Source organism: Amblyomma maculatum, chromosome 9 (genome assembly GCF_055883805.1).
Source record: "Amblyomma maculatum isolate TAMU_Amacu chromosome 9, ASM5588380v1, whole genome shotgun sequence".
NCBI classification, from domain to species: domain Eukaryota; kingdom Metazoa; phylum Arthropoda; class Arachnida; order Ixodida; family Ixodidae; genus Amblyomma; species Amblyomma maculatum.
Window position 1 is genome coordinate 94,206,923 of NC_139352.1, and position 24,801 is coordinate 94,231,723.

At 49.3% G+C, this 24,801-nt stretch overlaps 1 protein-coding gene across 1 annotated transcript; it reads left to right on the top strand.

The window, feature by feature from the left end:
- The first annotated feature begins 1,412 nt into the window (after positions 1 to 1,412).
- LOC146179761 (uncharacterized) lies at positions 1,413 to 2,730 on the top strand. The gene has a single exon (XM_084579907.1). The coding sequence runs from the start codon at positions 1,469 to 1,471 to the stop codon at positions 2,714 to 2,716; it is 1,248 nt and encodes a 415-aa protein (XP_084436033.1). The 5' UTR covers positions 1,413 to 1,468; the 3' UTR covers positions 2,717 to 2,730.
- Positions 2,731 to 24,801: the final 22,071 nt, after the last annotated feature.

The window sequence follows — 24,801 nt, forward strand, 5'->3', positions numbered from 1 at the left end:
CTTTCCCTTACGGCGCGGTTGAGGTGTACACAGAAAACAAGTGAGACAGTTACCGCGCATTTCCCTTCCTATAAATCAATAAATCATAGAAACAAGTGACAGCTACTATGCCTTCCTTTTTGTGTGAACCAATTATAAATATATATAAAAGGTTGGTTGGTTGGTTTGTGGGGTTTAACATCCCAAAGCAACTCAGGCTATGAGAGACGCCGTAGTGAAGGACTCCGGAAATTTCGACCACCTGGGGTTCTTTAACATGCGCTGACATCGCACAGCACACGGAGGCTAGCGTAAAAGCTCACCGTGTGTGCCAACCCACATCGGTGTCAGCTGATATATGCCACTGCATTTGTGTAGAAACCTCCCTCTACCGCAGCTATCTCTTTTACTAGGTATATATCAGAAATCCCGAACAGGGTGGTATTGTTATCAAGAACTGTATTGCGAATATCGACATTGATCTATATGTTGATAATCGCGCCAGTGCGAAAACAGCTGGTCAGCTCTGTTCATCACACACACACACACACACACACACACACACACACACACACACACACACACACACACACACACACACACACACACACACACACACACACACACACACACACACACACACACACACACACACACACACACACACACACACACACACACACACACACACACACACACACACACACACACACACACACACACACACACACACACACACACACACACACACACACACACACACACACACACACACACACACACACGCCGTAACCACTGCGCCACCCCGACGGTAAAGATAAAAACTGAGAAGACTAGTTTAATGTGTGTAAAATGCTAATGCGTCTGACCCTCAATGGTGGCGCTTAAGTGTCCCCCTAATTTTTTCGTGTCGACGGGAAGCACGATTCTCTCGTGCAAACTAACGGCCTTCACATAAAAATTTGGAGGACGCTTAAGCTTCGCCTTCAAGAGTGGAACGCGATAGCGTTATTGCACCTCGTCGAGAAAACTTATGTAAACGCAAGGGTATTGGGGCATCCTCGCACCGGTACCCGCGCGACCCGAAGGGGAGAAGCAGGTAAGCGAAGATAGTGATCTAAAGAAAGGAAAGACGCTTGATTCTACAACCCGTGAGGGTGCACGGCGAAACGTCAGGGGCGAGTGGCGCGCCACGTGTCGGGGCAGCGCCGCACATTGCGAGGAGGGGTTCTTCTGTGTTTGCCGCAAGATGGCTCTGCATGTGCGCAGAGCAGAAGAAATGTAGCGGAAACGTACTTCGCTACTCGTGTAACTGCGACTTCTGTAAGTAACATGCTCATAATTACCGATATACACCGCAGTATAACGTTCTACGGCACGTTTCTACGGCAACACCGCATTCACTAGAAGCGATTTTGTACCGCTTTCAAGCATCGAACTCGTGGCTGAGTTTCTACTTCCTGCCGCGATAGCGAACGGTCGCAGAATCATGAGCTCCGTCGGAGCGGCGATAGCGGCCGTTGCTGGCCGCGGAAACAGGTTTAGCGCCGAAGAAGATAAGGACTACGAGATCGTTTTGCCTACCCTGCCCACCGGACGTGTTGTGTTAAACACGATGTTTTTGCACGGCGACGTGCGTATGAGGCCCTACAGGGTCGAGGACTTCAGGGATGCCCTCGCTAACGTCGGTGCGCTCCCCGACGTCGTGGCGTTGGGGGCGTACCAAATCAACCATGTGTGGGCGGTAACCATGAACAGCACGGAAGCCGCGAAGAAGCTGGCCGCCTTAAAGGAGCTGGAAGTCAAGGGACGCCGCTGCCTCATATTCGACCCTGAAGACCAGCAGGTGAAGCTACGCCTGCACTGGATGCTGCACGGTGTCCAAGACGAGGACATCCGGACTGCTTTCGCGGCGTTCGGAAACGTGACCGAGGTGACGCGGGAGCGTTGGCGCGTCGTTGGAATGAAGGAAAAGGGATCCACCACGAGAACAGTGCTGCTCAAGTTGAAGCCAGGTATGAAGGTGGACGACCTGCCCCACCAGCTTCGCGTCGCCGGCGAGTTGGCTCTCGTGGTGGTTCCCGGGCGGCCTATGCAGTGCCTGCGGTGTCACGGCGCAGGCCACGTTCGCCGTGACTGCAAGGTGCCCAGGTGCTCCAAGTGCAGGCGCTATGGACACGCGGACGAGGACTGCGTCCGCACCTACGCGTCAGCGACCGGGCTCGGTGCGAAGGACGACAATAGGGAGCTGATGGACGTCGCCGAGGCTGAGGAAGCAGCAAAGGGTGCCGACGTGCTGGACAAGGTTCCCGTGTCGCAGGGCACCTCGGTGACTCCGAGTGGCGACGCCCCCCTTGCCGATAAGCCAGAGCTCGCGCCAGCTACGGTGAATTTGCCACAGCCAAGCGAGGAGACCTCAGCGGACGCGGAGAGCCTGCCGGCTCCCAAGGACGCAGAAGCAAAGGAAGTGAGCGAGGTTTACCGGCACAACTGCGGTGGTCGGACGACCACGGCCGCTACCCCCGGGAAACGCCCACATGCCGACACCAGCACCGGCGACGACAAAGAGGCAACGCCCACTTCCGAGGAACCACCAGCAAAGGCGCCTCAAACAAGGAGGCCCACGTTGAAGTCTCGCCCAAACCTTGCGAGCGAGAGGCGGGCCGGCGACACGGCGCCTCTCGAGCACGGCCAGAAGCTTGAGGAGGACGGCGCCAGCAGCGACGGAGGCGTCTAGCCTTGTGCTAGGCGCGAGAGGTAAGCACCGTGCTTTCGGTCTCTTCTTCTTAATTAAAAAATGGCTCCTGAATCACCGTTGAAGTTCGCCACGCTAAATGTTAGAGGTCTGGCAGGAAAGAGAAAACAAGGCCAGGTGTACCGACTTTTAACGGAGCATGATATTGATGTATTAGCTGTGCAGGAGACGAAAGTTGACGGTGAGGAAGAGAACGAGAGCATGGTGCAACGTTTCACGCCTAGGTTTTTTGCTGTGGTTAGCCACGCTGTAGGCACATCGGCTGGCTGTGTTCTTTTTGTGAAGAAGTTGCCGGGGCTTGAAGTGCTTGGTCATTTTTCTTGTGAGTCGGGCCGCTGTGCACTTCTATATTTTTCGCTGAATAGCACGGATTGGCGGATTGTCTGTCTCTACGCGCCTAATGTAGCAGATGAAAGGGCGCAGTTTTTCCAAGGCATCCAGCAGCGGCTCTGCACCGATAGACAACTGATCGTCCTAGGTGATTTTAATTGCGTCCTTAGTGCGCGAGACAAGACAAGCCGGCGGCCATACCGAGACGCAAGCACTGCAGTGCTATCGCGAATTGTTGAGGAGTGTAACCTCGAGGATGTGGCAGAGTGTCTCGAGGGAGCCCGCACCGTAAAGCTCACGCACTTCCAGGGTTCGAGCCATGCAAGGCTGGACCGCATTTATGCATCCCTCGACATCTTACCTGAATGCAATAGTTATGAAGTAGAGCCGGTATCGTTTTCAGACCATTGTTTAGTTAAATGTTCTTTTGGATGGGTAAAGAGAGGGAATTCTTTTTCGTGGGAAATGTGGAAATTCAATAATAAACTCTTGCAGGATGAACATTTTACCCGCATAGTAAAAGAAGAAATTGAAAAAATAAACCCAAGTAAAAATATGCACCTTTGGCAACAGTGGGAGCTGTGTAAAGAAACTATAAAAATTAAAGCAATAGATAAGGGCAACCTGTATACGGTTTGAGGAAAAACAGAAAGAGACGGAGTTAAGGACACTGCTCCGTACGTTGCTTAAACAGGAAGCTCGAGCACCGGGGAAATGGATTGAAGATATACGGAAAACAAAGCAAAAACTAGGTTGGTTGGTTGGTTTGTGGGGTTTAACGTCCCAAAGCGACTCAGGCTATGAGAGACACCGTAGTGGAGGACTCCGGAAATTTCGACCACCTGGGGTTCTTTAACGTGCACTGACATCGCACAGCACACGGACGCCTTGCTTTTCGCCTCCATCGAAAAGCGGCCGCCGAGGCCGGGATTCGATCCCGCGTCATTGGGAACAGTAGTCGAGCGCCGTAACCACTGCGCCACCCCGGCGGGGCTAGAATTGATAGACGAAGATCGTTATCGAGGTGCGTTAGTGAAGGCAAGGGCAGAAGACACAGCTGCAGGGGAGGCGCCATCAAAACGAGCGCTGGGGTTCGAAAAAGCAAACGCTCAACGGAACCACATCGACCAAATAGATTGGGGCGGTATCTTGGCGGCGGACAACGACCACATCAAAGCAGCGTTCAACGCCCATTACCAAACCCTCTTCGCATCCCACACGGTAGACGCTATCACTTTTAAGAATAAGTTTCTGGCGACGATACCGCGTCTGGACGATGAAGTGAAAGAGAGATTAGAACTAAAGATAACTGAAACAGAAGTGGAGCACGCTATTGACAGTTTAAATGCCGGTAAATCGCCGGGACCGGATGGGTTCAGCGCGGGTTTTTACAAAGAATTTAAGTACGAAATCACACCTATTTTGAACGCAATTTATAACGATGCCTACACAGTAAATGCCCTGCCTCCGTCATATGGGTCATCCCACACCGTACTCATTCCTAAAACTGATGAAATAGACAAATTACGCCTGGTAACATCTTACAGACCCATAGCACTTACAAACGTTGAATATAAAATTTTTATGAAGGTTTTGGCCCGAAGGTTGCAAACGGTTATTAAGGATATAGTAGGACCACACCAAACGTGTGGGATAAAAGGGAGGTCAATAGTGACCAACATTCAAAAGGCGCGAAGTGTCCTTGAGTGTTGTGATGACTGGGATGGTCGGGTCGCCATGCTTCAGATCGACCTCGAAAAAGCGTTCGACTGCGTCGATCACGAAATTTTGTTTTCCCTTTTAGAACATGTGAATGTTGGTTCAGTTATATGTAAGGGTGTGGCCCTGGCGTACCGTAACTGCACGACGAGAGTGATTATTAATAAGAGTCTGGGAGCCCCCATTCGACTGCAGCGTTCGGTGCGACAGAGCTGTCCCCTCAGCCCTCTTTTGTTTTGCATTTATATTGAAACATTGTGCATGAAACTTATGAATAATGTCAACATTAGTGCGTTTAGGTTACAAGCAGCCGAAGTGAAGCTGCTCGCGTATGCAGACGACATCGTTATTTTTACGGTTGACCAGGAGAGTATCACCGAGGCTGTCAAATGTATCCGTGAGTTCTCTCAACTTACCGGTAGCGGGGTGAACTGGGCCAAGTGCCTTGGGCTCTGGCATGGACAGTGGCCGTCGAAACCAGATCGCTTTGCCAATGTTACGTGGACAGACACACCGACCAAGTACTTGGGCGTCGAGCTGGATGCCTACCGCGAAAGCGAGCATTATTGGAAAGGGCAAATGACCGAACTACGGGAGAGAGCCGAGAAGTGGAAAGGCGCCAACATGTCGATTTTTGCCAGAGCTACTGTATGCAATCTTTTTTTTTGTCAGCAAACTTTGGTTCGCAATGCAAGCTTTGAGTTGTTCGCGCGTAAACGTACAGAAGTTACACAGGATTTTCGCCGTTTTTGTTTGGGCAGGTAAATGGGAACGCTGCAGCAGGACGAATTTGTTCCGTCGGGTAAAAGACGGCGGTTTGGGACTCGGCCATCCGTTTTTACGGCAGGTGGTCAACCGGTTTTTGTTTTTTCGGGATGCTTCGGACCCTTTCTTACGCACCGTCTGCCAAGTTAGGCTACGGCGTCTACTGCCGGAGATTGTTGTCTCCACCGAAGAAGCTACGGGTGGGATTTTTGGTTATTACAGGGAGGTCGTCGCTAGTGTAAGATTTCTTTCAGTGCGTTTTTCTAATGAATATTTGTCCACTGTAAAACGAAAAAAGCTGTATTGCGATTTATGTGACATTGTTTTGCCACAACCCTTGTACAGAACCTTATACAGTGGAGGTCCGGGCAGAGATGTCTTGAAGAGAGTAAAGAAAATGCAGGTGTCGCCAGGAGCTAAGACATTTTTCTTTAAATTACACACCAGAACATTATCAGTAAAGAAGTTTTTGGAGGAAAGGGATTTTTTTTACCGTGGGGGGCGCACTGTTTAATCGGCAAGCAGCCGGAAACAATAGACCATGTTGTTTTGCATTGTTGGGAAAAGGTTTATTTCTGGGATGTTTTGCAACATACGATAAAGAAAGAATTTCCACTAGACTCCCACGGCATCCGGTATTTAAGCATTGATAATGAAGATGGCGTTCCGTATGATTTAATCATGCTCATGGGCCTCCACTCTATATGGCGCTCCAGAATGGCGGGCTATCACTGCGACAGGGATGCTCGACCCGCTAGAATATACTTTCGAGAAAGTGTGAATTGGTTTATTGCCATACAAAAAGTGGCTGCTGAACCTCCCGAATGGCTTTCAAGGGTAGAGCCTTTGCTGTCGTTGCGGGAGTTTTAATGTACTGAGACGAAGCCAGCCTGACATTGGCTGATGATGACCTTCCAATGTGTACTTTGTTTTGTGTTATTCGTGTTGTGTTCTTGTGAAATGGTATGAACCAAAGCCAAGAAATAAAGAAACAAACAAACAAAAAAAACTCGTGGCTGAGTGGTAGCGTCTCCGTCTCACACTCCGGAGACCCTGGTTCGATTCCCACCCAGCCCATCTTGGAAGTTGCTTTTTATTTATGAAGTGCATGCCGGGATTTATCGCTCACGGCCAACGCCGCCGACGACACCGGCTTTTCTGCAACACGAGCTCTTTAACGCTACCGCGTTAAAACTCACGAGCATTCTGCACACTTCGCGACTACATAATCAGATGGGACGAAGGAGCTTTACGTGTGGTCTATGCTTTGTACGCTGCCCTACTAGAGGTATTCTTGGTTGACAACTCTCCTATTAACTGAGTAACTTATAGGAAGGGAAAGACGCGGTAATTAACTGTCTCACTTGTTCTCTGTGGACACCTCAACCGCGCCGTAAGGGAAGGGAGGAAGGTGGGAGAGAAGGTGGAAAGGAAGGTGGGAAAGTGGAAGGAAGGAAGGTGGAGGGCTACTGAGTAATTTCGACCACCTGGGGATATTTAACGTGCGCTGACATCGCACAGCACACGGACGTCTCTTCGTTTCGCCTCCATCGAAACGTAGCCGCCGAGGTCGGGTTCGAACCCGGGAACTCCGGACAGTAGTCGGGCGTCTTACCACTGCACCACCCCGGCGGAGCCGACTGTTAATTGCGAAATAGCGTTTCTACACACTAAATATGTTTTTCACTTTTTTCTTATTAATCGTGAATTTTCGCGTTGCAATGGAAAAAGGCACCGGCGTTTCTGCAACACGGGGCCTTAGCGCTCTCGCGTAATACGCAAGCGCTCTCATCTTAGATGCGACTGGTCGCCTGCCTCGAAGGATCGACGAGGCGACCCCTTCCTTACCTGCGGTCCTGTTCCCGATTCTGGCAGCTCAGTCGTCAGAGTGGATGCATCCGTGGTGGTCGGCGAACACCCATCGAGCGGGACGCACGACCTCGTGCATCTCGGTCATCTCGTGGAAGCCAGGGCGTCGAATACTGGAGCAGAATGGCAGGTAGATCGGAAGCCTTTTGCCACTGGCACGTCCGGGATCCGAGTGGCAGCATCGGGTTGTGGTGCTAGTGCTGCAAAAGCTCGTTTCAATGTTGGATTCTGTTACGTCGGAATTGCAGACTGCGCAGCCCGCAAGATCAGGCATCGCTACGGTCGCTGTACTCGAGAAATAAGAGCGTGTCTGATCTGTTCCAGAAGTATGTGTGCTTGCTACTCGGTGCGTTTGCTCAGGATGCGACTGGTGCTGCACGCGCTAGTGCACACCACGTTCGCAATGTCTCGTGCAGCCCCAGCTCTCTCAGACCAATTTATTTGTTCGCCTGCACACTTGTACTGTGGACACTAAAACCTGAGGAAGGGAGGATGAGGGGAGTGAAAGTGGAAAGAGAGATTGAGGAGCCATGGAGGAGGGCTACGGAGTAATCTCGACCAACCGGGGATCTGTAACGTCAATGCACATTAAAGATCTCAAGGTATTCGAAATGCAGCCTTCCACTATGGCTCCTATTTCTCACTTTCCACTTTCCCTCCCATATTACTCCCTTCTTCTACGGCGCGGGTCAGGGGTCCACAGTACGTGTGACAGATACAGCGCCTTTCCTTTCCTGTTACGCAATCAATATTATTATTATTATTATTATTATTATTATTATTATTATTATTATTATTATTATTATTATTATTATTATTATTATGCTTGAGTGGCCTATACATAGGCGACGAAAATGGGTTTGTGCCAATGTCGGAACAGAAAGAGTTATCAGTTTTGAACCTTTATCAGGTTCAGAATAGAAACAGAATGACAGCAGTCAATCTATGTTACGATGTCACAATGTTCATTGTGAGCTTGGGTGCCTTTGATTGTAATGTAGGTGCTCACCGAGAAACTAGACAGAAGCCTTTTCTTTTGTAAGAAACCTAACAAAAGATGTTTAACACTTATCCAGTCTACCAGTCTCTGATAAACGAATATTATTGGAATGAAAAGTTTGTGCTTAAGGCGGTATCATGTCTACTGCTTAAAACTGGCGATGCATTTGTGCGGGATCCGTGAAATATCACAGACATGACCGATAATAATAATCTTTATCAGCCGGACTATACCCACTGCAAGGGGAAAGCCTCCTTCCACTCCCACTTTAGCCCACTCCTGCTCCATCTGCATCCACTTGACCTGTGCAAACGTAACCTCATCCACCTACCACCTACTGTTCTCCTGCTCCTTGCTACGATTTCCTTCCCTTGGAATCCAGTTTCTTAACCTTCACGACTATCGGTTATCCTTTCTTCGCACTACATGTCCTGCCCATGCCCATTACGCCTTCTTGATTTCTTCTTGACATCGCGGATACAACTCTATAATGTTGTAAGCTGAAAAATGGCAGTGGTTAGTGAATCAATGAGGCTCCGGACATAGTGTGGTAGCGTGGACGTTTGGATTCGATCTCAACGACAGAGCAGGCTAAGTCGTTAGCGTCTGTGGCACGACACAGCTTCCCAAGCTGATGCCGCACATGTTCAAATATTGGCTTGCACATTGAAGTGCCTGCGTGATCTTGATTTCAGACTGACTTTTTGACAGGAATGGAAGCTGAAGAAGACGGCTACGCACAGCGCGAGGTAAGGTGAGGTAAAACTTTGTGAAGGTATCTCGAATAACAGTTTGTGCGGCGAGTTTGTGCGCTGCAGTTCTTGGTGTTTGGGTTGTGAAGGCGGAGGTGGTAGAAACCTTTATTGCCAAATATACAACTGGTGTCGTCGAAGCACCCTGCATGGCACAGTGTGAAGGAGACGCCGTTACAACGCAAAAGATATTCCTTGGCGTGAAATCCTCCTCATGGCACTGTAGATGATCCTGCGCTGGCCTTGTGTTGAAGTTCTGGTTATAAGGATCTTCGAGTAAGAGACTCTGCAACGTTCGGTGACGGCGGATGAGTGAAGGCGGAATTTTATGGAGAATATGTAGAAGGGTCCTGGTTTGCCGCAAAATATGCATGAGGGAGAGAATTGGTCTAGGTATAGGGGATGTAGAAGGTTAGGGTATGGGGCCGTCTGAGTCTGCACCTGTTGTCTGCAGACTCTTCAGTGGTGCAGTCTGCACCACAGCCTGCGCTATGATGGAGTTTGGGACTGGGCATCTATATTCCATTGGTTTGGGCCAGTAGTAGGAGAGCATATCGCGGCATGATAACAGGCGTTCCCGGCTCGACTCCTTTAGCCCGGAATGCGAGATCTCATACTATGAAGTTACCCTCGTCATTTCCAGGGAGGCGGGTATGCGCTAACACATTCCAAATATCAAAATTAACGCAATAATACAATCACATTCGCCAAACAGCATTTGTACATCGTTAGTACACACTTCAAAACATGTCACAATGCGTTAACACAGTTTCACACATCCTTTCAAATGAAAAGCGCACAAATCCACGGCATAGTTTCTCTTATACTTCTGTACGCAACTAGCGCTTCCCGCTTGAAAACATTAGTTTATCTCAAACATTTAGCTACGCCAGCTCTCTTCCTGAAAAAACACTTGCTTTTATTTCTTACGCAGGTTAGGTTCTTTTTCCTGGTTCTACGTATACTTTTCATTCGCGATTTTGATCTCGATTTTGTGTCTACTGGTACTCAGTTCGGATTTCCGATCGGAAGCTGGGTTTTTGTCTCTGAAACTGCTAGCATGGAGCTTGCCGACCGAACTGGCACTGGCATGCCTAGTACCGCTTCGTGTTGGTCATCTCCTTTCTTCTCGGCCTGTGCTGCTCTCGTTATGTTTGCGCTTCCAGTCCTTCAGCCGCTTCTGGGTTGTCTTCGGGAGCTCTCTTGCTCGACATCACCTGCCATGCATAGGTCGGCAAAATCATGTGTGCTCACTCAGGCTCACTCAGAAAAATTTAGTCCACCTGCGGGCTCACTTTCACTCAAACCCGCAAGGCCCGGACTCACTCACCCTCATGAACTCAAACTCACGCAAGTTGGCGACTCACTCGGGCGCACTCCGACTCATAACTAATCCGGACTCACTCACTCATTTCAACTCACAATTCATTTGAGCTCACTCATTTCGACTTAGTCATTTTTGACTCGTGACTCATCTGCACTCACTCAATTCGACTCACGGCTCATCTAAACTCAGACTTATCATGGACTCACTCATTTCAACTCACGACTCATTGAATTCACTCATCTCGACTCACTCATTTTTGACTCATGACTCACCTGCGCTTACTCCGACTCATGACTCATCTTAACTCAGACTCATCTGGACTCACTCAAGTCACGGCCCATTTGAGCTCACTCATTTCGACTCATCGGAACACACTCACTTCCATTCTCGACAAACGAGTGACGGCCCTAAATCTTGTATAGGTAGGCGGAAGGCAGTACATTGAAAAACGCGGGAAATAAATAGAAAAAAAAATATTACATGATTAGGTTGTTTTTTCAGTAATGAACGAGTTGAAAGGTTACGGGAAAAGGAAAAAAATATGGTAGAAATTATCTCTTTTAAGCTTATTATAGTACGAAAGTACGGTCTTTTTAACTATAGCACGGGTCAAATTTCGGAAATGGCTATGACCGATTTGGTGGTTGCCCTCTTGTCGGGCACAGTCAGTAATGGTTGGATACCAATTATAAAGGTGAAACTTCGAAGGTTGCCTGGGTAAGTTCTAGAAATTTTCATGCCCAACTTTGTAGGTAACCATAGTGTTGAGGATGGTCAATACAATTAGGAACTGATCGCATTTGATGCGAACTGGCCAAAATCAAATTTCGAGGGTTGGTAAACCGTGTGTGACGCCAACTAAAATTCGGAGGTCACCATCGTGTTCGCCGTAAGCGAATTATGCTGTACTTCATTTTGATCCGAAATCGGCCAAGATCAATCTACTCGGGTTTGTGTACCAAATATGAGGGTGAGCACAGTGAAATTTGGAGGTCACCATCGTGTTCGCCATAGTCATATTAAATTGGACACATTTTTGCCCAAATCAGTCGAGGTCAAATTTTGGCGGTGGGTGGGCAAAGTTTATGGCAGCCCTGGAGGTCACCATCCTAGTCGTCGTTGGCGAATTATGTTGGACAGGTTTTGGACCAAATCAACCGAAGCAAAATTTCAGCTATACCGGAATGCTTTTAAATTACCCATGTACATAGCCACCTATTTGCACCTCCTCAAACAGCCTGCCCAATTAGAGCAATGGAAATATCGGACAAGATTCTTGGTCTGGGGTGGGGAGCATATGAGCTCTTTCACAATAAGAAAGAACGTTAAAAAATGTGGTTACACAAAGGTCTCTTCGAACTTAATCAGCCTGATATTATTAGCTATGCACGGCTAGCCTGGCTTGTTAGCATCGCTGTGCACCAACGAGCAGCTAACTCGCGAAATCATTTGCAAGATATTCCGAATTAAATAATCAGCAAAGAAAGAACTATATTACCACCGCAATACAACACGCCAACGAGAACAAGTGTTCGATTAACCTGCATTATTAGCCATAGTCAAAATCATTGCGCAACAAAAAACAACGAAATTTCTCTACATCCTCAGCTCACCAAGAAACTTGTTTATTTTTAGAATTACACAGGCAATTGGAGTCCGCTAGGATCTTAGTAGCGACCTGAGCCCATTACTCACTCCATCACTTCAGATCATGATTTTTCAACCTCTGAGCAAGAATTCATTTGATTTCATAGGAACGTTTTAGGTCGGATTCAGCACGACTCAGATCATGATGTAAATATATGCCCGGACTCACGACTCAGATCATGATCTGATTCTGAGTCCGGACTCATTCAAACTCAGATCTTAATTTGATTATGCGTCCGGACTCACGACTCAGATCATGATCTGAGTGTGAGTCCAAACTCACGGCTCAGATCATGATCTGAGTGTGAGTCCGGACTCACTCACAACTCAAATCATGATCTAAGTGTGAGTCTGGACTCATTCACGACTCAGAGCATGATCTGAGTGTGAGTCCGGGCTGACCTACAGCTCAGATCATGATCTGAATGTGAGTACGGACTCACTCAAACTCAGATCATGATCTGAGTGGGCCTGAGTGAGCCCGAGTGAGTCGACTCATGAGTGAGTTCGCCGGCCTATGCTGCCATGGCAAGTTTTAGTTTTCTTCTCATTTTCACTTTATTCCGCACCCTTTCGAAGGGCACGTTAGCTCTAAAAATTTTGACATTATTTGAAAATCGCTCTCTTGATAGAGCATCTCGTTGAAAACCACTTTATTCTCCCTGAAGTCTTTTACATTCTTCCTTCTCTTTACGACTTCCAGTAATACCGTCTTAGAACAGAGCTCATTTTCACTGTGAGACTCATTCTCCTTACTTTCAGTTGCCTCTTGCTCCTCAAAGTTGTTCTTGAAATCCCCCACAGTAGCGCAGGCATAACTTTCCTTCATTTCTGAATCCTAAATTTTATGACCTGCATTGTCAACGTCCTCTGAGAAATAACTTCCTAATCTTACTCACCGAGAACTTCCTAAGTAGTCGAGCCTTTACTCGAAACCGTTTCTTCGACTTCATGTACAGTGGTGTCTTCAGCTTGAGTTACTTTCCAACTTTCATGCTCGCTGGTACTTGATACCTATTTCTCACGCTCATACGCGAACTCAAGCTCCGTAAAATAGGTATTGCCAGGTTCCCGCTTTTCCTCAAGCGCAGGGCTCACAAATGAACCTTCTAGCTCTGCAACCACATTCGCAATCTCTGCGCAGTTTCTGTCATCTGAAGGGGTCCATTTCTGCTTTCCTTAGAAAACTCCATTCCAGTGAGGTCTTCACATGAATATGTTGTAGGAACGGACTGTTCCACAACCCTACTTTGATCTTTGGAGCTAGCACGAACTTCTTTTGGGATTGTCACCGAGCGAGTCCATACACTTTCCTACCCTATATAGGGATAGGTTACCTACACAGGCTCGATGATACCCTTCAAACGCTGAACTTCAGGGAGTTTCTTCAGACCATCTCTCTCTTTTAGGAATTCCCTCTCTCGTTCTGCTCGCCTCCCGAGCCATTCTCTCCCTCTTTCTTCTCTAACTTCTTTCTTTTGGTCCACCCATTCTTGCTTTTCTGCTCCTGAACTGTCGATATGCTAACACAAATTACTTGCTGGAGCATACACAACCGCTTCAGTGCGGGACCTCTCACTATTGCTCTGCAGCCACACAGTTTATGACTAGTTCGTAAAGCCTTTCGACTTGTTCTCGGTTCTCTGAGCCTGATTGCACAAACATCCTGTCGAGGACTCCAGAATAATTGTCATCCGTTAATAATTATAATTTATTAACCATGCGCCACTATTGATGCGCACTATTGAGCCGCAATTAGAGTGAGTGTGGGCAGCTGTTACGGTCTCAAAGGAGATGCCCTCGACTTACGCGACAAGGTCAGCCAGAACTCAGCTACCCGTAGTGACAGAAGGGGGCGGCCGCCTGGTGCCCGGCTTTCGGCGGTTCAAGCCAGACTAAGAGTCAAAATCAGAAATGTTGCTGTAGTGGTTATTTTATCAAGAAAAGATGTTTGCTAGCCCCGGTATCTGCTATCTGATATCTGAAGCACCTGAACTGGGGCGGCGGAAATAAAGGGATAGCGAGAAAGGGGTAGAGGAAGTGAAAGAGGTGAGCGATAGGGAGAAAGAACAGGGGAGGTAAAATAAAAATAATTATATACACTATATGACACAATATTGCCACCAACACACGTAGCAAGCGGCAGAACAACCGAGCTGGCCCTTTTTAATGAAGCGAAGCTCGAGAGAGACGAGGACGACGCTCAGCCACGTGCCATGACATTCGGCCACTTGGTGGCGCCAGAAGATGGACAGTGGTATGGCAGTATCCCCCTTCCAAGAGGCATCGACCCGATACCGCAAACGTAGGAGAACAATAGAAAAGCGGGGCAAGTTATACGGGAGAGTCTCTGGCTCTGGTTGGGACCCTAAAACGGCTTAACGATTGTAATATGGCTTCATTCTGGCGACGTGAACTATTTCAGACTCCGGCTGCCGAGAAAAGCGGGCAGTGCTTTGTGGTAGAACCTCGTAGTTCACCGCGCTGAGGCGACGGAGCAGCTCGTAGTGTCCAAAGTAACGCCGCAGAAGCTTTTCAGAGCGCCCTCGCAACCGTATTGGGCTCGATACCCAGACTTGGTCGCCGGGCACGTAAGTCACCTCTTGGTGTCGCAGATTGCAGCGCTGGGAGTCGTGTACTTGCTGGTGCCGAATTCGCTGTGGGGAAAGTTGGCGTGCGGCTTCCGCATCACGAATAAATTGGTCAGGCCCCACGACAGTGCAGGGGACAGAGTCCGGAAGAAGCATGGCATCCAGCATAGTCAAGGGTTCGCTTCCATGGACCAAATGAAATTGAGTGAAGCATGTAGTTTCCTGGAGGGCAGTGTTGTATGCGAACGTGATATACGGCAGAATTCGGCCCCAGTTCCTATGATCGTCGTCTACATACATGGAAATCATATCGGCAATTGTCTTGTTAAGCCGCTTAGTTAGTCCATTAGTTTGAGAGTGATAGGCTGTTTTCTTTCGGTGGGTGGTGCCCTTGAGTCGAAGGACCTCGCTCGTGAGTTCTGACGTAACCGAGGTTCCCCTGTCAGTTCAGACGACTGCTGAGGCATCGTGACGGAGTACAATGTTATGAATAAGGAAATGCCCAACTTCCTCTGCGGTACCACGGGGAATGGCCTTGGTCTCACAGTAGCGGCCGAGGTAGCCAGTGGCAACCGCTATATACCTGTTACTCGTGGAGGACTTCGGGAATGGGCCCAGTAAGTCCATGCCGACCTGTTTCGAAAATTTCGAGGGATCGATAGGCTAGGATCCGCCGCTGGCACTCACAGCAGGTATGGACGTAGCGGTGCGCAGCGGCAGCTAGCCTGGGCCAGTAGTACTTTCGGCGTATCTGTGCCAACGTGCGAGAAAAACTGAAATAGCCGAAAAAATGTCGTCGTGGCACGCACAAAGAACTTCGACATGAAGCGTTGTGGTTACTACAAGCGGATAAGCACTTTTGGTGGACCGTAGTTCTTGTGGAGTACACCATCGCGCAAGCAAAATGACGACAGTCCGCGCCTGAGGAGTTGAGGAGGAGATGACACGGTTCCTTCGAGGTATTAGACGAGGGGCAAAAGTTCAGATTCAGCCCGCTGCTTTCGGGCTAAGGTGGACGTCGTGATAACACCGAAGAAAGCGGAATCGTCGTCGGAGCCGTCCGCGTGGCAGGGAATGGGGGCGCGGGGCAGACAGCATCATTGTGTTTCTTGTCGGACTTGTGCACGATAGTAACGTCAAATTCTTGCAACCGAAGGCTCCATCGAGCAAGCCGACCCGATGGATCTTTCAGGTTTGCCAGACAGCACGGCGAGTGATGGTCGCTCACGACAAGAAACGGACGACCGTACAAGTACGGACAAAATTTCATGACTGCCCACACAACAGCGAGGCACTCCTTTTTACGTAGTTGAATAATTAATTTCTGAACGGGACAATGTGCGACTGGCGTAAGCAATGACGCGTTCTGCGCCAACCTGCCAGCGAAATAGGACCGCACCGAGGCCAACGCTACCGGCATTCGTGTGCAGTTCCGTGTAGGCCTCTTCGTCGAAGTGGCCAAGTATAGGCGTACATTGGAGACGGAACTTGAGTTCCATTAAGGCTTTTTCCCGGTCGGGGCCCAAACGAACGGTTCGACGTCTTTTGCCAGGTGGGTCAGAGGCTCAGCAATCTTGGAGAAATTGTGAACAAAGCGACGATAGTACGTGCAGATGCCGAGAAATCGACGCAAGCTTCGTTTATCCGCTGGTTTGGGGAATGAAGCGACAGCAGCCGTCTTTTCATGGTCTGGGCTAACACCTCTAGCGCTGACAATTTGGCCGAGAAATTTCAGCTCATTAAAAGCGAAGTGGCATTTTTCGGGTTTTAGAGATGGACCGGCAGATCGGATGGCCTTGAAAACAACGCGCAAACGTTTCAGGTGTTCGTCGAACGTGTCCGAGGAAATCACAATGCCATCTCTAGATTATACGAGGTATGACTGCCACTTCAGGCCAGAGAGTACGGTGTCCATCATTCGTTGAAATGTGGCAGGGGCCGAGCACAGGCCAAATGGGGGCACTTTAAACTCATACAAACCGTTGGGCGTAATAAAAGCGGTCTTCTCACGGTCTCGCTCGTCAACATCTATTTGCCAATATCCACTGCGGAGTTCAAGTGAAGAAAAGTAAATGGCATGGCGAAGGCGATCGAGGGAGTCGTGTATGCGTGGCAGGGGGTACACATCCTTTTTCGTGATGTTGCTGAGGCGTCGGTAATCCACGCAGAACCTCAGGTTCTTCGCGACGAGGACAACAGAAGAAGCCCATGGCCTCGTGGACGGTTGGATAATGTCGTTCTGGAGCATTTCTGTTACTTGGCGGCGGATGGCGTCACGTTCTTTTGAAGGCACGCGGTAAGGACGCCGACATAGTGGAAGTTGGTCGTCGTCAATTATAATTCGGGGCTTCTGTCTGGGAAAGAGGTGCGGGTTCACATCGGTCTGGATGGCTGTAGACGTCACATTGTCGAGGTTTGACGTGTTGGATAAAGTGTACTGGCCTGTACATCTCCCAGTTTTTCAATATAAGCGACCGTCGTGTTCACCGTCAAATGTTGGGGTTCACACGTGGAGTTGGTCACAAGCACTTCGGCTTGCCCACGGACAAGCTCGACAAGGCCCCGAGCTACACAAACTTGTCGAGTGAGAAGCAGTGACATGTTAGCTTCAGCAATGCCACGCGTGCCGGTTCTTTGATTACATTCGACTGTGACGAACTTGCTCGTACGCGGAGGGATGGTTATGTGTCGTCACAGACACGCAACACCATTTTCCGGAAGTCCGTATTGCTATCAACGGCTCGCTTGGTTGAAAACGATACCATCAGCTGCTCCCGAAAGTCTATAACATCACCATACTCTTGAAGAAACCCCATGCCGAGAATCAGATCTTTGCAGCACTCTTGTAATACTCCAAAGATGCCAGAGAATGTAAAACCGCAGATTTCTATGCGGCAAGTGCACATGCCAATCGGCGTCATCACATGGCCACTGGCGGTGCGCATCATTGGCCCAGACCAAGGCGTCAGAACCCTACGGAGTGCCGTGGCTAGCCGGCTGCTCATGAGGGAAACATCGGCGCCGGTATCCACAAGTACGGTCACATCACAGCTGCCGGCGGTTACAAATATTTCCCCGGAAACAAAGCGTTCGCAGCACGTCAGTAAATTCGTCGCATCGGGTCGTCGCCGCTCGGGCCGTCGCGTCAAATCGTCGGATGGAGGCTGTTTAATCTGAGACGTAGCGGCGGCCTCACCCCCAGAGGTCGCCGAATTTAGTTTTCCCGGCGAGGGGACGTGCCTCTAAATTGCCCAGAAGAGGAGTATCGACTGGGTGAAACAAAACGCCTTGGGGATGACGATCGCGACTGCCTTTGTGGTGATGTCGGGTGCATCTCGTTAGCAGCCAGGTATTCGTCAATCTCCTGTGGTCTTTCGCAATAGCGGGGATAGCGGGGTCGAGGCGCGTTTGGTGGAAATCATCTTGAACCTATTTCCGGTATGGCAATTGCGAAGATTGCGGCCAGGCTCACCGCAGTGATAACAGTGGCCGTCTGTTGGGCGTGCGCCTTGCTGATAGCGGGAAGCTGGTCTTGCTGCGGCTCGACGGGGCGCAGTCCTTGTTGCTGCTCGATGGGGCGCAGGTAGCGAGGCAGTGGTCCGGCAATGGGGCGGAATTAATGTGGCTCGGGTGCACGTCGACGTAGGACATCACTATAAGCCATAATGCATAGATCCGGTTGTGGTGCTGGTGGTGGCTGCAGCGCTCGCCGGATTTCATCACGCATGACGTCCCCGGTAGAATAATTCATTGAAGGTGGAGTATCCAAGTGGAGCGTTTGCAGCTCTTCGCGGACAATGCTCCTCACAAGCTTCCACAACGCCTCGTCCCAGGCTGCTGGCGTGGATGCGCAGTAGGATGTGGCCGCTACGCTTGCCTGATGGCCGTATTGGGTACTCCGTTCCTGTAGTGAACGTTGCATGCTGGCAGCTGGCATCTTCTCTCGAGAAATCTGCGACAGTTCTTAGAGGGTCGCGAATGTGGCCAGCGAACAACTGTTCCTTCACCCCGCGCATGAGGTGCCGTACTAATGTTTCGTCGGACATGGTAGGGTCGGCCCGATTGAAAAGTCGCGTCATGTCCTTGACAAACAATGCCAGGCTCTTATGTGACTGCTGAGACCTGAAAGAATTGCAATCTCTGCGTTTTCTTCGCGCGCACTCGAGCTGAATGTTGTAAGCAACTCACGGCGAAGGGCTGCCCAGTTGACAAAGGATGCCTCGTGGTTCTCAAGCCACATCTTGGCCGAGTCTCGCAGTGCGAAGTACACATTCATTAGCTTCCGCTCGTCGTCCTATTGGTTGAATGCGGCCACACAGTCAAAACTGGCTCCTCGTCCCAGTGGTTGAATGCGGCCACACGGTCAAGACTGGCCAACCAGTCTTCCACATCCTAGAATCGGTCACCGTGCAATGACGGCGGTGATCAAGGGGCGAGAAGGACAAACGGGGGGCGTTGCTGGAATGCTGGCTTGTCTGGCTGCCCGTCGCGGATGTCATGGCTCGCAGCGGTGTGGTCAGTGGTTTGAACTCAGGTTGTAGGGCTCGGAGGCAGCGGCTCGCTTTATGGATGGGAGTGACGTCCTCCCGTCGATTAGCAGCGTCACCGACGTCTTCGGGTGCAACGTGCATGAGATTTTTCCCAGCACTTCCAATAAATGTCACCAACACACGTAGCAAGCAGCAGAACAACCGAGCTGGCCTTTTTTAATGTAGCGTAGCTCTAGAGAGACGAGAACGATGCTCAGCCATGCGCTGAGATTCGGCCACTTGGCGGCGCCAGAATATAGACAGCGGTGTGGCAATATACAGTTTTTTGCTTGAGGCCCAACCACGAATGTCTTAGGTCACTGAGCACACGGCACATCAGGCGGACCTCTGCAATAGCTCTGCATCCATGTAAGTGTTTACAACGCACGTACGTACACACTGTACAAAAAAATTAAGACCGACGTGGGGCGATCAGCCGTTATCGTCCGGAATAGTACAAGCGGAGCGTTCGGTCATAGTGCGCACTATCTGTACCGAGATCTGTGTGATATTGTCTTCCCAGAACCCTTGTACAGGGCCATATACAGTGGCAGTCTTGGCTTAGTGTATTAGAGTACAGAAAATACAAGTTCCGTCAGGAGCTAAGACCTTTTATTGCGAAAGCAATACTACTACCATTTTCAGCCCTTCGCGTTGCCACGGTCGGTAGGCACGTTTCACCTTTAATCACCCCAGATGGCTGTGGAGGAGGAGGAGGAGGAAACAACTTTATTTAACGCATTGCATTAAGCGTTAAGAATGTCCTGGGCCAGGGTCACCAAGGCCAATTGATCTTGCAGCTGGTCAGAGGCTAACCAAGCCCGCCACGTTGGAGGAGGAGGGTGTGGAAAGTGAGGAGATTGGAGGGCGACAGGGCATGAAAAGATGCAATGCTCCAAGTTTGCATAGTGTTCTGGGCAATTTGGGCATGCAGGGGAATGTATGATTCTGTATAGAAAAGATCGGGCAGGAGTAAGCAGTGTATTTAGTTGTATGCGTCTAAGAATGCGGATTTGCGTGGTAGTGAGAGATTTATCAGGAAGAGGAAGTGTACGGAGTGTTTTTCTAATGTTCTCGTAGTGAACGTTGATTTCTTTTTTGTAGTGAAGAGTAGTGTCCCACGTTGGTGGATAAGGCCAGGGAATCCCAGGCGCCCGGTCTTGAAGTTCGCGGGCGAGGCGATGCACTACCTCATTGCACCTCAGTGTTACAGTGTGGGGACGTAGTTTGGTAAGAGCTCTGTGTAAATCATCGTCTAGTTCTTCAGGAATGCGACCCGTGTGAATGGCGCGTATAGCTTGTATTGAATCAGTGCATATGGTATATCCTGAAGGGTTAGGGGGTGCTTGTGCGAGGTCTTGAATACTGGTAACTAGGGTCTGCTTCAAAACCTCAACCTCAACCACGACGCTGTTAACACACTGCATACATTATGTCAAAAGATTTGGACAACCCTGCAGTGGCCACAGGATTGGAGGAGGTCAGTTTACATCCCCATTCCAAAGAAAGGCAGTGCCAAAGATTGTTCCAACTACCGCACGATCGCGCTTATTACGCATGCTAGCAAGGTGATGATAAAAATCCTGCAAGGTAGGCTGCAGCAGTATGTGGATCGGGAGCTTCCGGACGTGCAAGCTGGGTTTCGCAAGGGCAGAGGAACTAGAGACCAAATTGCCAACCTTCGCTGGATCATGGAAAAAGCAAGAGAGTTCCAGAAACCCATTTACTTCTGCTTTATTGATTATGCGAAAGCGTTTGACTGCGTAGATCACCGCAGATTGTGGCAAGCTCTCCAAGAGATGGGAGTTCCAATTCACCTCATCTGTCTCCTCAGGAACCTTTATGAAGGGCAAGAGGACACAGTCAGAACTGGGCATGGTCTTACTGATTGGTTTCCGATTGAGAAAGGGGTGAGGCAAGGCTGCATACTGTCGCCCTGCCTATTTAACCTATATGCAGAGTGCATCATGAGAAAGGCCGGTCTGGACGAGTCTTCAGCTGGAGTGAGGATTGCTGGAAAAGGTATCAACAACCTTAGATATGCGGATGATACCACTTTAATGGCAGAAAGTGAAGTGGAACTCAAGAGACTTCTGATGCGCGTACAAGAAGAGAGTGAGAAGTTTGGGCTTAAACTGAACATTAAAAAGACGAAGATCATGGCATCTTGCCCTATCAAGTCCTGGAGCATCAATGGACAAGAAGTGGAAGCTGTGACAGATTTTCTGTTCTTGGGCCCCAAGATTACCTCGGAAGGAGACTGCAGCCATGAAATTAGGAGACGCCTGCTTCTGGGAAAGAGAGCAATGGTTAGCCGTGCCCGCCTAGTAAAGAGCAGAGACATTAGTCTGCCAATCAAGATCCGTATAACCCGTGCTATGGTCTTTCCAGTTGTGATGTATGGATGCGAGAGTTGGACTGTGAAAAAGGCTGACCGCCGAAGAATTGACGCGTTTGAATTGTGGTGCTGGCGAAGAATCTTAAGAGTTCCTTGGACTGCCAGAAGATCAAATCAGTCGATATTGTCGACCATAAACCCTGACTGCTAATTGGAGTGTCAAATTCTAAAGTTAAAGCTCAGCTACTTTGGTCATCTTATGAGAAGAGAGGAGTCGCTGGAGAAAGATTTGATGTTGGGAAAGGTTGAGGGTCGCCGGAGAAGGGGTAGGCAGCGAACGCGATGGTTAGATGGCATTCTCGAGGCATTGCAGATGAAGCTATGTGATGTTAAGAAGATAGTGAGAGACCGGAAAGCGTGGCGTGACATGGTCCATAGGGTCACGAAGAGTCGGACACGACTGAACGCCTGAACTGAACTGAACTGAATTGGTAGGGTCTCGAGAGTCGCTGTAGGAGGAGGATCTATATAAGGACCGAGGGTATGCGTCACTACATCGCTACAGCTCTGAATTGAGTAAGCAGCCGCTCCGACGTTAGTTCGTGATGCATCTGTGTAGATGATCGTGGAATCTGTCGGGTGAACATGGTTGGAAATGCGAGCGGAACGTCTGCCTGTGTTAGTGTCGGGTGCAACGTTTTTTGGAATGGGAATTATTCTGAGGTTATCCGGAAGCGAAGAAGGAAGGGTAATTATATGGAGATCTATAGGTTTGAGTGCAACCTGCTGTAGTATCCAATGTCCTTGTTTGGTGCTAGAAAGACGTGCCATTTGCCGGTCGCGATGTTGTTGTATGAGGTCCCCAGGGGCAAGAACAGCCCCGTAGAGTATAGGCGCTCCGTGGACGTATGTACAGGGACGTTAAGGGCGGCCTTGTACAATATGTGAAGCGCAACCTCAATCTGATGTCTTTGGCGACAAGTTAGTGTAAGGTAAGGAATCGTATATAAAATTTTGCTAAGTGCTAATGCATGGACAAGCTGCCTGACTTGACCCTCTCGTAGCCCGGCGTGCTTATTGACTATGCGACGAACTAGATGCGTAAGCTGATTGCAAACTTTAACGGTTGTAGATACATTGGCCTGATTGGTTGACTCATGGATATGAAGTCCGAGGATCCGACAGGATGATACACGAGGGATGGGGTGACCTGCCATTGTGAGATTGATCAGCTGGTTATGTTGGCGTTGATAGCGAGTTTTTGCAATCAGCAGCAATTCGGATTTTTCAGGTGCGGGAGATAGCCCTACTTTATCAAGGTAACTAACGACTGCATCAATACCTTGCTGTAGGGTCTCCTCTACTGCTCCAGGAGACCCAGAAGTGCACCAAAGAGTAAGGTTCTCTGCATAGAATGTGTGTTTTAGGTTTGGTATAGACGCTAAAGTACGAGATAGGGGAGCCACTGCAAGGTTAAAAAGGGTCGGTGACAGAATAGCGCCCTGAGGAGTACCACGTGTGAGGGGGAAAGGATCAGATATCGAATCGGGGAGACGGAACTTGGCCGTACGGTCTCGGAGAAATGCTGTGAGGTAGCCATACATCTTTAGACCACGACCAGTAGAGGCAAGGATGCTGAATAGAGGATCGTGGGCAAGGTTATCAAAAGCTTTTCGCACATCAAGGGCCACTATGGCTTGGATCTGGGAAGTGGGCGGAGGGTCAAATTCGTGCATGAGGAGAAAAAATAGGTCCTGAGTAGACACACCTTTTCGGAAGCCAATTTGTTGAGGGGGAAAGAAATCTATGGATTCAAGATGAGTCTCCAGCCGATTGAGCACCATCCGCTCCATGGTTTTTCCCAGGCATGATGGTAAAGAAACTGGGCGGAGGTTTTGAAGCGCAGGTTTTTTGCCTGGCTTTGGAAGTAGGGTTATAAGTGATTGTTTCCAAGATGCTGGGAGTGTGCTTTCTTCCCAATGTAAGTTTATAATGCTCAGAAAATGTTCTTTGTCCTTGTCAGAGAGATTTCGAATGAGTGAGTATGTAATCTGGTCTTCACCTGGGACTGACTTCTGCTTTAGCTGTTCTAGCGCCCAGTCGAGATCCCAGAGGGTAAACGGCTGATCGAGTTCTACATTGGAAGCACCAGTGTACGGAGTATAAAGGCTGGGTAGGGGAGGAGGAATGTAGAGATCGCGGAGTTGGGCTGTTAAGGCATCCGCGCCTAGTTGAGAATAGTGCTTCTCGAGAGTGGGAACAGGCGCCGGTTGAGGCCCGAGTAGTTCTCGGAGTAAATGCCAGGTTCTTTTTTGATTTAGTGTGCCGTTAATGGTGTTACAAATTTTGTTCCATTGATTGGTGTCAAGTGTAACGCAGTGTTCTTTAACCTGTCGCGTCAATTCGGTGACTCGGTCGGAGAGGCGAGCATTGTTGGGCTGAGTGCGAAGAGTGCGCAAGAGTCGTTTCCGCCTCTTCCAGATGCGTACAAGGTAAGGGTCCGGATTATCTGACGGGGCTGAAGTGGAACTCTCCTGCGTAGCTTGTTTCTGAGCATGTTTGAGTGCTTTTGTCCAGCTCTGAAGACTGCCAGTAGTATGACAGGTGTCGCGTATAGTGCGAAAGGTATTCCAGTTTGTGTGGGAAATTTTACGTTTACGCGGACGGGTACGGCTAGGGACAGTGATGTTAATAATGTAATGGTCGCTGAGCAATTTTTCATCTGTAACTTGCCAGGTGACCTCTCGCAGTCCGCGGCCCACTGTGAGGTCTGGCATGGTGGATTGTTGGTTCCTGTAACCTTCCCGGGTAATGGAGTTTGGGGTGTTATAAACAGTTAATTGAGCTCCGTTTAATGCGTCGTTGAGTATACGGCCAGGTCGGAAGGTGTGTGGGTAACCCCAGATAACGTGCGGGGCATTAAAATCCCCACCTATTAAGAAATCAGAGTCTCGAAACAATCTTGAAGTAAAGTGCATTAGCGGTTTGAAAAGCGTGTACTCTGTAGGAGGGTTATAAAAATTTAGAATGGATAAAGGGCGAGATAAGTGATCAGAATACAGTGTAAATGCAATAAGGTGACGTTAAAGACGACTGGGAACTTCAATGGCCTCAAATCGGATGTCCCGACGAATATAAGTGCTCACTAATGGGGCACAGTCGCTGTCATGCGCAGCATGCAGGGCACGGTAGCCCGGAAT

Coding starts and splice junctions, on each gene's coding strand:
- LOC146179761 (XM_084579907.1), top strand. CDS start 1,469: ATGAGCTCCGTCGGAGCGGCGATAGCGGCCGTTGCTGGCCGCGGAAAC.